Below are 16,377 nucleotides of genomic sequence, written 5' to 3' on the forward strand. Positions count from 1 at the left end.
TTGTTCCGCTGCATCCATTGAAGAGGGGCATGGTCGGTCACGAGGACAAATCTGTGCCCAAGCAGGTAGTAGCGCAATGTTTCCATGGCCCATTTTACAGCGAGGCATTCTCTCTCCACCACTGCATATTTTTGTTCCCTTGGAAGGAGTTTCCAACTGAGGTATAGAATTGGGTGTTCCTCCTCCCCGACCATCTGTGATAGAACGGCCCCCAACCCTACTTCCGATGCATCCATCTGCAGGATAAACTCCTTGGTGAAATCAGGGGCTATCAGAACGGGGTTATTGCAGAGGGCAGTCCGTAGGTCTGTGAATGCTTCCTCTGCTGCGTCAGACCATCTCACCAGATCAGGTCCACAGGCTTTCACTAGGTCTGTCAGGGGGCTTGCCCTTGTGGCAAAGTGGGGGATAAATCGTCAGTAATACCCCACCAAACCTAGGAACGCCCGGACTTGTGTCTTGCGAGTTGGTCGGGGCCAATTTTGGATGGCCTCTAACTTGATCACTTGGGGTTTTACCAGACCTTTTCCCACAACGTAGCCAAGATATTTGGCCTCTGTAAACCCAACAGCGCACTTGGCAGGGTTTGCTGTAAGGCCAGCTCACCTGAAGGTATTGAGGACTGCTTCCACCTTCTCCAGGTGGGTTTCCCAGTCTGGGGTATGAATGACCACATCGTCCAAGTAGGCAGCAGCATAACTGTTAGGTGGGCGTAATAGTTTGTCCATGAGGCACTGGAAGGTAGCTGGGGCCCCATGTAGTCCAAAAGGAAGGACAGTATATTGAAAAAGACCCTCTGGTGTAGAGAACGCAGTCTTTTCCTTTGCGTCTTCCGCAAGGGGAATCTGCCAGTACCCCTTTGTCAAGTCTAGGGTAGTCAAGTACCGGGCATTACCCAGACGGTCCACTAGCTCATTTATGCGAGGTATGGGGTACGCGTCGAACTGGGATACTTCGTTTAGTCGCCGGAAGTCGTTGCAAAATCTTGCGGTGCCATCAGGTTTGGGCACCAGCATGATTGGGCTGGACCACTGACTGTGGGATTCTTCGATGATCCCCAACTCCAGCATTTTTTTTACTTCTGCTTTTATTTCCTCCCTTTTTGTCGCTGGCACCTGCTAGGGCCTCATTGTTACTCTGGCCCAGGGTTCGTGACGATGTGGTGATATGTCTTGGTTGTTTGACCCGGTTTTGTCGAGAACACATCTTGGTTCCGGAAGATCATCTCAGACACCTCATTCTTCTGGTCTGGTGTTAAATTGGGAGACACTCTCACCTGTTTGGAAGGCTTGTTTTCCTGGGTTAGGTCTTTTTGGACCGTTGTGCATGCCTCAACCACCTCATAGGGCCCCTGCCATTGGGCCAGAAGCTTGCTTTCTGCCGTGGGTACCAACACCATAACCCGATCCCCTGGTTGGAACTGTCGCACTTTTGCCTGGCGATTGTAATGGGTTCGCTGGGCCTCCTGTGCCTTCTCCAAATGTTCCCATACAATAGGGGTAACCCGGGCTATCCGGTCTTGCATCTGCATTACGTGCTTTATTATATTTCTCCCCTCATTGGGTTCCTCTTCCCAGATTTCTTTGGTGATATCTAGTATGCCACCGGGGTGACGCCCGTATAATAAATCGAAGGGGGAAAACCCAGTTGAGGCCTGTGGTACCTCCTGGATAGCGAACATAAGGTAGGGTAGTAGGGTGTCCCAATCCTTCCCGGCCCGACTTACCACGTTCCTTATCATAGCCTTGAGGGTTCGGTTAAACCTTTCTACCGACCCATCAGTCTGCGGATTGTAGACCGAAGTTCTCAAGGTATATGGAGCAGCATACAGAGATCCTTTATTAGCTTTGACATAAATGGGGTTCCTTGGTCAGTTAATATCTCCTTCGGTAGCCCCATTCGGGCAAAGATCCCCACCAGCTCTTTGGCTATAGTTTTAGAGGCCGTGTTCCGCAGGGGGACGGCTTCTGGGTAGCGAGTAGCATAGTCCAAAACAACAAGTATATATTGGTGGCCCCGAGCCATCTTCTCCAGGGATCCCACTAGGCCCATGGCTATTTGCTCGAAGGGGACCTCTATGATGGGAAGGGGTACTAAAGGTGCCCTCAAGTGGGGACGGGGACTGTGCAGCTGACACTCCGGGCTGGAGGCACAGTACCTCTGCACTTCTTCGTGTACTCCAGGCCAGAAGAATCATCGTAAGATTCGTGCCAGGGTCTTCTCTACCCCCAAATGCCCCCGGAAAAGATGACTATGAGCAAGACTTAATACAGCGTTCTCGTGTTTTTGAGGTACTAGGATCTGCTGTACCTTCTGCCCCTGTACTGATGCAACCCGGTATAAGAGATCCTTCTTCATTATGAAGTAGGGTCTTGGTCCCTGGGTTTTCCCTTCCACGGGGACCCCATCTATTTCAGTCACCTCCTTCCTAATGTTGTCATACCTTGGGTCTTCTGCCTGGTCCCGTCCAAAATTTCCTCTCCCAGGGCTAATCTGCCCAAGATCTAGGGGCCCAGTCTCTGTTGCCTCTACTGGTTCAGAAGCATTAGGGTGTGGGTCAGACTCAGGTGCTTCTCCCTCCTGCGTGGCCTCCTTTTCAGCTGCGCAGGTCTGCCTACCTACAAGAGCGACCCTCTGGCTTTGGGTCAGTATTCGGGTTCCCAAGGCTTTAGCTGCCCTTCTTTCCATTTTTGTCTTTCTACCCTGTCTGGGAATGGAGAACAAATCTGGGGATATTTCAGAGAAGATTGGGGATTGACAGTCTGCTGTGGATGCCTCCTCAATTTTAAGGTCCCCATCTTTCTCCAATCCCCCTACTGGGAGTAAGTTTCCAAACCCTGGGAAGTCCCTCCCTATGAGCACCAGGTATGGGAGTTTAGGGACTACACCTGCTGCTACATCAGTAGTGTTCCCTTGGATCTCGATTTTTACTGGGATGGTGGGGTAGTAACTAACTGTCCCATGGACACATGTTATCCCCGTACGTTTAGCCTGCAGCAGCTGACTACGCTTCACGAGCTTCCCTGAGATAAGCGTGATAGCACTCCCTGAATCAACCAGTGCCGTGGTCCCTACCCCATTTAGTTTCACTGGTCTGGTATACATATCTGGGGTTAGTGAGACCCCCACAAGGTGGATTGGGAGCATGGATCTGCCCAGTTCCCCAGGTTACACTGCATAGGCTCCTCAGCATTGGGACACTGTGCAGCTATGTGTCCCCACTCCCCGCAGGCATAACATCTGTATGGAGCCCTAGGCGTTCCCCGGTCTCTTGGTTTGGGCAGTCTAACATCACGATCCTCTTCTCCCTCAGTGCTCTGACTCTTTGTGGCCTCTGATGGGCCTTCAGCCTCTCTCTTTTTCCACCTGGGCCCTCCTGGTGGCCCAGTCACTCAAACTTTAGGGCTTGGTGCTGCTAGTTTAACCCGGGGTGCCTCTTCCTTAACTGGTCAGGTCAGCTCCCTTGCTGTCCTTCACCTCTCTACCAGGGCGACAACCTCGTCATAGATGGAGGGTTCGTTCTGGCCTACTTAGGCCTGAAGGTCTGGTGGTAGTCCCCTCATGTATTGGTCGATTACCAGAACCTCTAGTATCTCTTCTGGACTCTGAGAGTCTGTTTGCAACCACTTTCGTGCGAGATGGATGAGGTCATACAATTGGGACCGCGGGGTTTTGTCTTCCTGGTACCTCCAACCGTGATACTGCTGAGCCTGCACTGCTGTTGTTACCCCAGATCTGGCCAGGATCTCTGCTTTCAGCTGGGGGTAGTCTGCCGCAGCCTCTTCAGGCAGATCATGGTAGGCCTTCTGGGCCTCCCCACACAGGAATGGGGCAAGGATGCCAGACCACTGATCTCGAGGCCAGGCCTCCTGTAGGGCTGTCCTCTCAAAGGCCAGAAGGTATGCCTCTACATCATCCTCCCGTGTAATTTTCTGCAGCCAATGGCTGGCCCGTATGAGCTGCGTCCCATCATGGCCGTGATTCAGCTCTGTAAGGGACTTTACCTGGTTTACCAGTTCCCACAACATAGCTCGGTCTTGAGCAGCCTGGTCCATCAGCAGGCGATTAGTCTCTTGCTGCAGCTGCACTGCCTCCTGTTGGGCAGCTGCTGGACACTGGTAGCCTCTTGCTGGGCCACCGTAGCATGTATCAGTGCCCGCACTACTTCATCTATTGTGGTGGGAAAATAAAATAAACCCTCTCCCTCTTTTTGTTTTTGTTTTTGTGTTATTTTTTTTAAATCACCCTCCTTCTTCCGCCGCGCTGTGCATCCCAAGATCCCACTTCTGACACCAGTGTGACAAAGTTCCTCCTCTATCTTGGTGGGTCCTGCGCTTATTGGCGGATTTTCTTGCCTCAGAGATTCACCATGTGGGTTGGGGAACAGCCCAGAGACTCCTGTACCCCACTGGTCTGGGTCTGTCACAATAGATGAGGCATATGGGGGCTACAAGGTGCTCCCCCGAGGTATAAAGTGTGTCAGTTCCCTACCCCTCCAACAACTGACCCCTGTCATCCCTGGTCAAGGATCATGCTCCCCTTGATTTGGTAAGAGCAGAGGCCTAATCTCTAGTGGATTTACATGCAGTAGAAGTGGTATTACCAGATCAGAGAGGAAGAGGTTGTTGACTCGTGTTATTTTTCTAATTTCAAAAAAGGATGGGGGCCTTTGCCCTCTTTTGGATTTAAGAAAATTAAACACCTATATAAAGAAACTTTGTTTCAGCATGTTATCTCTCCCTTCTATAATCCTTTCTGTTTCCTTTCAGGATTGGTTTGCAGCTATGGATTTAAAAGACACATATTTCCATACATCAATAAGACCTTGTAATCAGAAATATCTGAGTTTTATAGTGGGGGAGGACCATTTTCAGAACAAGGTCCTCCTTTTTGGGTTGTCTACAGTACCCAGGGTATTTACAAAATGCCTGTATGTAGTAGAAGCGTTCCTAAGAAGGCAGGGGATGTTTGTATATCTGTACCTGGATGATTGGTTAATAAAAGTGTCATCCAAGGAAGACACCCTAGTGCATGTAAAACATGTTTTCCTCTTTGCCAGTCTGGGATTATAAATAAATTGAGAGAAATCCATTTTAATCCCATCCCGAAGGATACGCTTTATTGGGGGGAATACTAGATTCAAGTATGCCAAAAGCTTTCCTTCCAGAGGAGAAATTTATAGAAGTAAAAATGTCTATAAATCGCCTTTTTCAATGCCCACAACAGCCAATACTTTTTTTTTTTCTACGGTTGCTGGGTCTATTGGTGTCAGCCATGCCAATGACGCCATCTGCTCATCCTCAGATGAGGGAACTTCAGTACTGATTACCAGTAAATTACAGTCTAGGGACATGTATTGCAAACTAGTAATTCCACCCCAGGTTTTAGCACCACTAACATGGTGAGCAAATGTTCAAAATGTAATGAAGGATATGCCTTTCAGTTCCCTTCCTCCACAGGTAATACTTACCTCTGATGCATCCACACTGGGATAGGGGACACATTTGAACAACAGGCTGTTAATCAGAGCCTCATTGGTCAATAAATGAAAAGGATCTACACAGCAGTGGCTTGGAGCTGAGAGCAACATGATTGATTTAAAGTCATTTCTACCTCAGGTCAAACACAAGGTAGTTCAGGCGGTAACAGACAATATGATGGCATTATATTATCTGAACAAGTAAGGGGGTGGGGGACACTTATTCCCTACTGTTATGCATGGAGTCAAAGAAACTTTGGAACTGGTATATAGATTGTCATTATCCAATAGCAATCCATGAAGCAGGGAAGTAAAACCCGCTTGCAGATTATCTGAGCAGGTCAACATGTCAGATGCACGAGCAGTCTTCGAAGGATTGAATAATAAAACATCCTTTCAGTTTGCGGGGGAGGGGGAGACTCCCATAATAGACCTCTTTGCATCCAGCAGCAACAGGAAGTAGCAGAAATTTTGCTCAAGCACAGGTGGAGACAGGGAATCAATACTGGATGTCTTTCTAATACATTGGGGTCAGGGCTTAATGTATGCTTCCCCCTTATTTTCCCTCATGCAGAAAGTGATAAACAAGGTCAGACGGGTAAGGATTAAGTAATTTTAATAATGCCAACATGGCCCAGGTGACAATGGTCTCTAGACTTAATTCACCAGTGAAGAGAGCTAATGGAGCCTCTGGCACTGGAGTTGTCACAGTATCACAGAATGGTTTATCACCCTGATCTTCAGTCTCTTCATCTTAAAGAGTGGGGAATAGGACTCTGGGAGTGTCAGAAAACAGTTGTTTGTTACAGATGCAAAATGTATTGTTGCATTCCAGGAAATAGTCCACACAGAAGTGTTATAGTCATAAATGGAAAAGATTTTTATTGTGGATTTCCATTTATGATATATATCCATATACAGCACCCATTAGTTATGTTTTACAATATTTATTATACCTTAAAAAAAAAAACAGGTCTTTCACTATCTTCAGTAAAGGTTAATCTCTCAACCATATTAGCATATCACGTACCTGTGGGGAGGAAATAAATTTTTACTAACGATGTAGTTAAAAGGTTCTTAAAGGGTCTAAATAATTTATACTCGCCAATAAGATGCTCTATGCCATCTTGGGATTTAAACTTAGTGCTTTCACGTTTGATGAGACCTCTCTTTGAGCGTTTAGGAAACTATAATTTATTTTATTTGTCTGTTAAGACAGTGTTTTTAATACCCTTCACCTCTGCAATGCTTATAAGCGAACTACATGCATTAATCGCTGATCTGCCATTTACTGTTTTTCATACATGCCCAAAGTTTTTTACCAAAAGTGGTGTCCGATTTTCATATAAAGCAGTGTATAATTTTACTATTTTTCCCCAAACCCTAATCATATGATGGAGAGGCTATATTACATACTCTAGATGTTAGAAGGGCTCTAGCCCTTTATTTAGATAGGGCTAAACAATTTAGACAGCACCAAAATTTATTGCTTATGAAAGAAAGAATGAGGGGAAACTATTTCTGTATAAATGCTTTCAAGATAAGTTATATTATGTGTTCCAGTATCTTATTAATTGAAAGGGTTGTCCCTTCCTCAGGGAGTTAGAACACTGTCTACTAGATCAAAGGCAGCCTCTATGGCTTTTTCTAGACACTTTTCCTCTAATAGAAATATGTAGAGCTGTTCTGTTCACACTTCCACTAACTTTGCTTAGATTTAGAATCTAGTTTTGATGCAAGATTTGGCAAAGCAGTCCTGCAGTCCCTATTTAATTAGGACTTTGTAGTCTCACCCTCCTGGGTCAGACTACTGCTTTACTAATCTATCCCATGAGTGGGAATATACAGAGAATGCTTGAAAGAGAACTCAAGGTTACTTACCTGTAACTGAGGGTCTTAGAGACAGACCCTGCAAATTCACACTTCCCGCCGGCCTGCCTCTCCCTGCTACCTCAGACTCCTACTTACTAAAAGGGCTTAGGGGAAGGAACTGAAAATCCTCACTCTGGGATGCTCAATGTTCACTGAAGGGACAGGTGAGGGAGGCGTGCGAGCGCGCGCTCCAATTGCTAGAATTCTACCATTTAGGCTATACCAATCAGAGCATCCCATGAGTGTGAATATGCAGAGTCCATCTCAAAGAACCTCAGTTACAGATAAGTAACCTTCATTTAATTTACAGTTAGTTGTGAGTATGTTGGGTATTCCCTTTCATTTTGGTGGAAATATTAAATGAGAGAAAATAACAAATGCAAAAAAGGCAGATAATGGCAGTACTTTTTAGCAGAAAGCTTCTCCCTTAACCTAGCCAAATCCTGAAAAGAATGACTGAAGAAAAACATCTCCACTTTAGGCCCCCAGCTGGTATTCTCATGGGTGTGTAATGAGCAGCTCAGGATGCAGACCTGTGACCTTGAGTGTACAGATCAGTTAAAAACAGGAAACATGCCACCTCATCAGATCATTTAGCACAACACTAAGAGAATAGTTAATCCTGTATACCCTTCATGTGACCGATACACAATTATTTATCCTCTGTTTCAATCAAAAGTGTAGGGGAAATGATGACAAGATTCTATTTATTCTGGAAACTTATACCCCAACTCTAACCTGAGGACTCTTATTTGAAGCAAGTTTTTTTGTTTTGTTTTTTTGCTAAGTGTTTGCATATACACATGCTGGAACCTGGATATAACAAAATCTTGTGTATAACGAAGTGCTTTTTGAGGTGGGGAGAATGACTTCACGGTGGGCCAAATCCTGGCCCTCTCCTACATGAGAAAGGAGCTCTTACTCCCAAATAGAACCTCTCTGTGCTGTGTGATTGACTGGTGGGTTATGCTGGTGTGGTAGTGGGCAAGGAGGTGGTGCATAGATGTTGTGTTCAGGTAAGCTGTTACCTGGAGGGGCAAGGAACTCATGCAAATAAAACTAACGTGGTTCTGTGAAAATCCTTCCTCTTTGCTGGAGGTGGAGTTTCTCTCTCCATCTGTGTTGACAAGTTTGCTGAACAGCTGTGCCTTTCTCAGATGAATACTTTCAAAGCTGAGGGGATGCAAATCTTTAGAATTGTTACGGTTTAGTATTGAGGAAACCCACAAAGTCCTCATTTCAAAGTCCTCATTCTGATATTTGAATTCCACGAGCTGTTTGCTCTTGACTTGAAGGAAGACAAAAAAAGAATTCTATGCTAAACCAAACATCATATTAGATAAGCAGTGGGAAGTTTTATCCAGAGCAATAAATCCCTACTAGGAGAAATCAAGATTATAGGAGGAGAGAACTAATTCTGCCTTTATCATGCACTGGACAGAAGTAGCTTATGGGAAGTAGAAAGATGTAACTGTCATCCACTAGACACATAAGGGAGTAATAAAATTGTGAACAAATATAAATATAGCCACCATACAAATAAAGGAAACAGATAACTGAGTTACATGAAAACAGTCTTTAAGAAATCAGCTCATAAATTAGAATTAGCCTGAGATATAAATTGCCGTACAGTCTGTTCAATTACATTTACACTTAGAAATTTATACTTATGAGAAGGAAAATGGGTATAGTTTGTTTGGATTATATACAGAATATATTAATACACAAAAATTATTGTGAAACAGTGTTTACAGAACTGACACACAACTGCAAGATCAAGGAAATGAAAAGTTATGCTACCTAACAATACCTACGCTCTACTTCTCCACTCTCAGGCCCACAACTTACCCATTCCACATCCTTAACGCTGTCCCTTCAACTTCATTTTTTGCACGCCCTTTTACCAAAGTACCCAACACTAATAGTTGTTCATGTTTGGGACAGCAGTTTCTTGTATTTGGCAAAGGAAGTGCTGAAAGTCTGGACCCCTAGTGAGGGAAAAGTTAAGATTGTGGTGCGTGGTCTGAGGTGTGTTGAATTAATTTAAATGGAATAAATGGGCCCAAAGGAGTCAAAGTTATTAACATTAACAACCTTTCCAGTTTTAAACAAGGCGCAGGGTTCCACATACAGACACTTCAGCTTGCTTAGGAGGTGGCAAACACCACTACAAATCCTTTTAAGCTTTTAGTAAAGATACAGAAAAAAGAAGGAAAACAATTAAAGCATTTGAACTGTAAAGTATGAAGTAAAACTTTCATGTTAACAATATCCCTTTAGCTGTAGAGAATATTTAGAAGGAAAGAAACCCTGCTTGACTGGCTCTTAGATGGTATTAAAGATGGTAATAAATGTATTTTTGGGGGTGGGGAAGAGATAAAGTTAGTTAGGATGGGCTGGAGCTGTTGCTGAAGTCTGTTCCTGTTTCCTAAAAGACAAAACAAGACAAATACACACAAGAGGGGAGAGAAAAGAATAACAAAGACAGAAAATGTAGCTTCTGTGTTTGTTGCTAACTGTCCCTTGCAACCTCACTTTTGGAAAAACATAGGCACAGTGCCTGAATTGCATTTGTGTCCCCAACAAAGCAGCAGTTTACTGATCAAAACAGTTGTACCTCCATATTAACCCACTTGATGCTGGATGAATGAATCCCTGGTCCAAAAATATTTATACTGTAGTTGCATACTATAGCCCTGATCCTGCAATTGGACCTGTGCAGGCTGGCCCTTCTGGAGCTCAAAAGAAGTCGTCCGAACTCTGCACAGATCCAGTTGGAGAATTAGGGCCTGTATAATGTGTCGGCATTTGTGCTGTTAATATTCTGATCTAAACTAAATTACCTAAGAGCTTTCTATGGGAAAGTTCCATGAAATGAAGGTGACTGTGAATGGAATTGGCCGATGAAATCGTGCCAAGGACATTGCTTGTGAGGTAATTGTTACATGCAGAGTCTGGCTAGAGAATTTCTACACTGGATTAAAAGAGTATCATAAGCGAAAGTGAACAAACAATTTCCAATGAGAATCCAAAGAAGTTTTTGGGAGGTCACGTGGATTTACTGTATTCACATGCTCATTAGAGAAGCCAGTTTGCCCATAACAATTGAAGCCTAGGAAGTACATATCCATAATTCCTTTACAAATACATTCTCAATAACGTAACTTCACCAGTTATCTGTTCCCCATAAATAATTCAAATATCTGCTATCTTACACTTTAGGTTTGTGTAATTTAATGATTGGCGTCCTGAGACGTGAGAGTCATTAACTCTGCACATCCAATAAAAATACTGTAATGAACTTTCTGGCTCATTATTTGACACTATGTTAATCCCCAATTTAACATCCAGTCAGTAGAGGGGTCTAAAACAGGGGTTCTCAAACTGTGGGTCAGGGGTTATTACATGGGAGATAGTAAGCTGTCAGCCTCCACTTCCAAACCCCGCTTTGCCTCCAGCATTTTAGAATAGTGTTAAATAAAAAGTGTTTTTAATTTAGAAGGGGGTTGCACTCATAGGTTTGCTGTGTGAAAGGGGTCACCAATACAAAAGTTTGATAAACACTGGTTTAAGGACAGGAAGGGGAAGTGTTGAGCTGAGGTCAGAGGAGTTCATGAATGAGTCAGAGGCTGCACAGAATTAGTTAGGAGCCGAAGGCCAGGGGCAGGAATCTGTGGGAGCCTGGTTGTGGAGAGAGGGCAAGGCACCAGGGGCAACATATGGCTCCTCCATTTGGGTAGTCTGCTGGCACCCAGACCATGGCCCTGCCCCCACTCAGCCTCCTCCCCTGAAGCCCTGCCCATACTCCACCCCTGGCCCCGCCCATCCCCCTTCCTGAGGCCCCTGCTGCTCACACCTCTTCGCCCTCTCCCCTGCCCGCTGGATGGCAGGCTGCTCACCACTCATGTGCGCCTCTTCACCCCCTCCCACGAGGCCCCTGTGTAGGCGGAGTCGGGACAGGAAGAGGCAGAGCCTTAGGAGAAGAGCGGGGCCCCAGCCAGGATGCCCACCCTTTCAGTGGTGGCATGCTCCAAAGGCGGTATGCTGGCTGTTTGGGGTGGCTTAGCCTCCCCTGGCCTCTTATACCTGCCGCCTATGCAAGGCACTTTAGGAACTGGGGCTAAAAGGGTGGGAGCTGGCACAGGAAGCAGCTTGTTGGTGACGAGGGGCAGTGGTAGCTGTAATTCATAGCTACTTGGGAGCAGCTAGAAAACAGGGGAACACTGTGTGGAAGGGTCTGAACGCAACTGAGAAAAGGGCTGAACGCTTGTCAGGGGATACTTCAAAACATGAGTTATAAAACTTACTTAAATGCTCATTCAAGTTTTCTTGTAAGAAATCAAGCTAGAGTGTGCCAACAAGATAAGTGATTTTAGTTCATTAGTTTGTTTATTCCTTGCTTTGGAAATATTATCTATAGATCCTTGGGCTTTAGTTTATATGCAATAGGAATATCACTGACCCTTTGCCAAGCCATGGTAGATTTGGAGGCCTTGCAGGTAGGTTTCCCATGGGGAGATAAATCAGTGACGGCATTTTTCTAAGTGTAATTTTTTTTGTTTTGTTACAAACTGTACACAAATCCTGATTCCTTGAACAAACTGCACACAGGCAACTCCCTTTTGCAGAAACTTCAGCTACAACACCACTGCCCTTTCACCAAGAGGCAGCTGTCTTGCATCTCTTTCTCTCAACTTAAAATACTTTGTTCACTGTGCCTCCATCAGTCAGTCCTTGGGAAACCAACTAGCCCAGAGCTGCTGTCTGAGAATCACAAGGTCTTCTGGGGCTGGCTATCAATCCTCCTCTTGTACAACTGCTCTGTAAACACACACAAAAAACCTCCTCCGAAAAGGTTTTACTGCCAATCAGAGAGTACTTGACACAACTCCCTTTAGGACCATCTGGATGTGGTGAAAGTTTCAGCCCTAGGCCCAGATTTTTAAAGGTGTTTTGGCGGTGCTGCACTCAGTGTTTCAATGCCTAACTGATTTAGGAGCCCAAATCTCACTTTCAAATAGGATTTAGGCATGTGCAGCAATCCCTAAAACCTTTAAAAATCTGAGCCTTAGTGCTCATATGTCAATTCAAAACACACATGGAATTAGAGCCTGTTATTTTAGTTAGATCATATAAGCTTTAGTGGGAGTTAAAATGTAAGGGTAGCGCTAGCGTGTACTTTCCTTGATGTAAATTTAGAAGTAGTGTGTACCTGTACATGCGAATAATGATTCTTGTCCTCAAGTGGATGGCTCTCTATTAGTAGAATGAAAGGTCTTTGCAAACTTTAAGCCTCCAAACTTCTTGTGAGTAAGGTAGCTGTATCTTAACCAATTTTTAGGTTGTAAAATGACAGTCTATGTGTAAAGTTCCGAGTCACACAGCCAGCCAATGCAGAGTTGGAATTAAAATCTAGGGGTTATGAGTTGGTGTCCCCTGCTTCAACAGTGCTTTCTGCTAAAAAAATAAAAATAAAGTAAAATGTATGTATTATAGCCGTGTCCACTAGTTTAGTTGTGAGTCCAAACCTACCACAATGCCTGGAACTTTCCATTGGGATTATTATTAAAATGGCAGGACAATGCCAGTAGGTTTTCAAGGTTCTGGCATGTTTATTGTAGCATCATGGTATTTTACTGTAAACCCGGTAATAACAGATTGATTCTGTACAGTACTCCAACTTGTTAAATGAGTACGCTGTAAGGAATTTCAAAGTCTTTCATGATGAGAAGTAGAAAAAGCCTCTTGCCATAAAGAAAATTAATGCATTGTCTTGCTAGTCTTTCATAGCCTGATAGCACTGATTGTGGGGAATAGTCATTAGATCACTGGTTTGAAAAAACTGTTTACATTCAAGTCCTATTGAAATGAATCTGTGTGTAACAATAATACGTTTTAAACAATGCTTCTTGATTTATTTGGTTTCCAGGAAAAGTAGCTATACAGAAGGAAGATCTGCAGAAGTACCATAACAGAGACACCTGGTTTCAGCTACAGCATGTTGATGCTGATTCAGAAGTACAGGTGAGATTTCTCCCTTGTCAAGGTATTTTATAATGCCACCATTGAAACTTCTAGGGCCATCTAATTACAGAAAATAAGATGGCATAGATATGGAAGTGTCATTAATCACTACAGTTGAGGTTACGTTGATATTTGTAATTAGTATGTGTGTGTGGATTTTTTTTTAAACTGGTGATATAAGGTGAAATTTTGGTCCATTGAAGTCAATTTTTTGTATTGATTTAATTGATTTCAAGACTTTTGTAATTTACCATATGGTTAAAGCTATATAAACTACAGGGATAGTGTGAAATAGGATGGCTAGCTACAAAATACTAAATATCCTGAAGGTTTTGCAGATAACTGTTCAGTCTTAAAGGGACACTGTCAACTTGAAAATCAGGGTTCCAAGCGCCACCTAAAATTATTATTATTATTACACAAAAAAACGGTGTGAAAAGAACATTATGAAGCTTCCAAATTCAAACTCTCAAAAGTTAGGAAGTACCAGAATTAAGGTTGCCTGTGCTGGATCTTAGAAAGGTGGCAACCTTAATAATAGGTGGTGCTGTCAGCCTGGCCTTTAATAAATGGAAAGTAATAAAAAAAAAAATTGTGTATTTTCAGCTTACTTTGTGCATTTGACAGCTTTCCACATGTTGTCAGTTACACTGATCTCCTATTTAGTCATACTCTCTGTTTCCTGGGAAAACTCTTAATGTCAACAAGGAGCAGAAAATACATTATAAAATGTATTGAGAAGTTTGTGTGGGGAGGGGGGAAGCACGCTATTTAGAGAGTGCTCTATCAGAAACTGGAATCTTTTATAAATTTTTTAAAAAGAAACAAGAATCAAGTTATCCCTCTAACTTCTTTGATATCCAGACAACTGTAGATTTCAGGGACACCTTTCTAATGGCTCCTTTTTGTGTCTACTAGGCCTCTTTTGAACCAGATTCCATTTTTAAAATAACAATATTTTCCTTAAATAAGAATTGAATATTGTAGGTCACCTTCTAACAATGAATATTAGCGTAGGAGCCCCCAGACACTGCGGTCTGAGTACAGTGCAGTGTTTTCCTATGCATGGAATGGGGAAATGCTACTCAGATACCACAGCGTGGTATCGCTTTTGGCATATATTGGCTTTTTGATCTGCATGTGTGTGCGTGCACACGGTGTACAGGAAAATGAATGTGTATACTGTGTATAAGACATATTCTGTACAATGGTGAGCACGAGCCGGTTCGCACCGGTTCACAAGAACCAGTTGCTAAAATTAGACGCCGGTGGGCAAACAACACCGGTCCGCGGGCCACATCCAGCCCGTGGGACCGTCCTGTCCCCCACCTGAGCTCCCAGAAGTCCCAGCTGGGACCTCCCCTGACCCCTCCCCTGCTTTCCCTCCCTCCCCCAGAGCCGCAGCATGCCGAGTCGCCGGCAGCTCAGCTCAGCTCCCCAGACCTGCTGCTTTGAGCAGCCGCTGGCAAGGTGGGGGGGTAGGGGGCTGTGAGCTTCCCCCCACCCAACCCCCCCATCCCCTGACCGCCCCCCAGAACCTCTGCCCCATCCAACCCCCACCCCCCCGCTCCCTGTCCCCAGGACTCCCTGCCCCTTATCCAACCCCCCTGGCCCTGGCCTCTTACCATGCCACTTACCCCGCTCAGAGCCGCGTGGTAATGCCGGGGTGGAGCTGCAAGCTCTGGGCCGAGTGGCGGGAGCTCAGGCCCCGGTGGAGCCACCACGCCACTGCAGCGCTGTCCAGGGCTGCTCCTGGACGCCGCGCACTGAGGCTCCGAGAGAGGGGGGAGGCGGGAGTAAGCGGCATGGTAAGGGGCTGGGGCCGGGGGGGTTGGATAAGGGGCAGTAAGTCCCGGGCAAGGGGGGGGAGGTTTGAATGGGGCAGAGGTTCTAGGGGGGAGGGTTGGGTAGGCGGGAGTTCTGGTGGTCTGTCGGGGTGGTGGTGGATGGGGTCGGGGCAATCAGGGGACAGGGAGCAGGGTGAGTTGGGTAGAGGGTGGGGTCCTGGGAGGCAGTTAGGGTGGGAGGTCTCGGGAAGGAGTGGTCAGGGGACAAGGAGCGGGGGGGGTTGATGGGTTGCAGGTTCTGAGAGGGACAGTCGGGGGCAGGACATGGGTGGGGGTCGGATGTGGGAGGGATAGGCTGTTTTGGGAGGCGGGTGGTGCTTGTACTCACCAGGCAGTTCCCTACCGGGTCTTCGGCGGCACTTCGGCAGCGGGTCCTTCACTCGCTCCGGCACTGAAGGACCCGCTGCCATGGTGCCGCCGAAGACCCGGTACGGAACCGGTTCCTAAGATTTTGGCAGCTCATCACTGATTCTGTAGACATGTGTTTTAGGTGTATGTACTATGCAGTGAAGCATACTTACACTGTACTTTAAATATATGTAGTTTTGCTTATTCCAAAAAAACAAAGTTGGGTATCCTACAATTATGAGCATGATATGACGGCATTGTCGTAATTGCTGTTCCAGTTCAGTCTGTAACGTTCTCTGGTAAAATATTGATCCTTTGTGTGTCTACATCACAGAAAGGCTTTTAAGGGCATTGAAATCTATTTTGTTTACTCTCGCTTCTCTCTTCTTCTTCTCACCTAGAAGGCTCTTGTGGCAGTAGTTTTAAAACAATGGATTGTATTAGTGTTTATTTCCTGCAGGATATGAAAACTTTCCCTTATAATTTATCAGCTGACATGAACCAATATTTGCATAGTACTCAGCCATGTTGATTTTGCTGTAATATTGACATGCAGTTTGCCTGTGGGAACTATATTACACCAAGGAGACTCTCTAGGAGAACACTGATCATTTGGTACTGAAGTTCTGAGCTAATAAAGCAAAGGTTTGTGAAATATTCTAGTTTGAGGTTAGTGAGAGCATAATATTAGCTGGAAAGCATGTACTGTTTGTGATTTTTTTTTGTACTGCTTATCACTTCCTCTGTTTGTATCTTTATAAAGTTAAAAGCTGTTTCTGGCTTCTGTGATAAGCAGTTATTACAACT

At 44.9% G+C, this 16,377-nt stretch overlaps 1 protein-coding gene across 2 annotated transcripts in view; it reads left to right on the forward strand.

Annotated features, from left to right (window-relative positions):
- The window catches only part of RASA3 (RAS p21 protein activator 3), a 284,524-nt gene that overhangs the window by 166,727 nt on the left and 101,420 nt on the right, over nucleotides 1-16,377 (forward strand). For both annotated transcript variants that reach the window (XM_054010897.1, XM_054010887.1), the window contains exon 4: nucleotides 13,281-13,375. In XM_054010897.1, coding sequence (XP_053866872.1) covers nucleotides 13,281-13,375 — 95 coding nt within the window. The remainder of the gene's footprint in view (nucleotides 1-13,280; nucleotides 13,376-16,377) is intronic.

This window comes from Malaclemys terrapin, chromosome 1 (genome assembly GCF_027887155.1).
Source record: "Malaclemys terrapin pileata isolate rMalTer1 chromosome 1, rMalTer1.hap1, whole genome shotgun sequence".
Classification (NCBI taxonomy): Eukaryota; Metazoa; Chordata; order Testudines; family Emydidae; genus Malaclemys; species Malaclemys terrapin.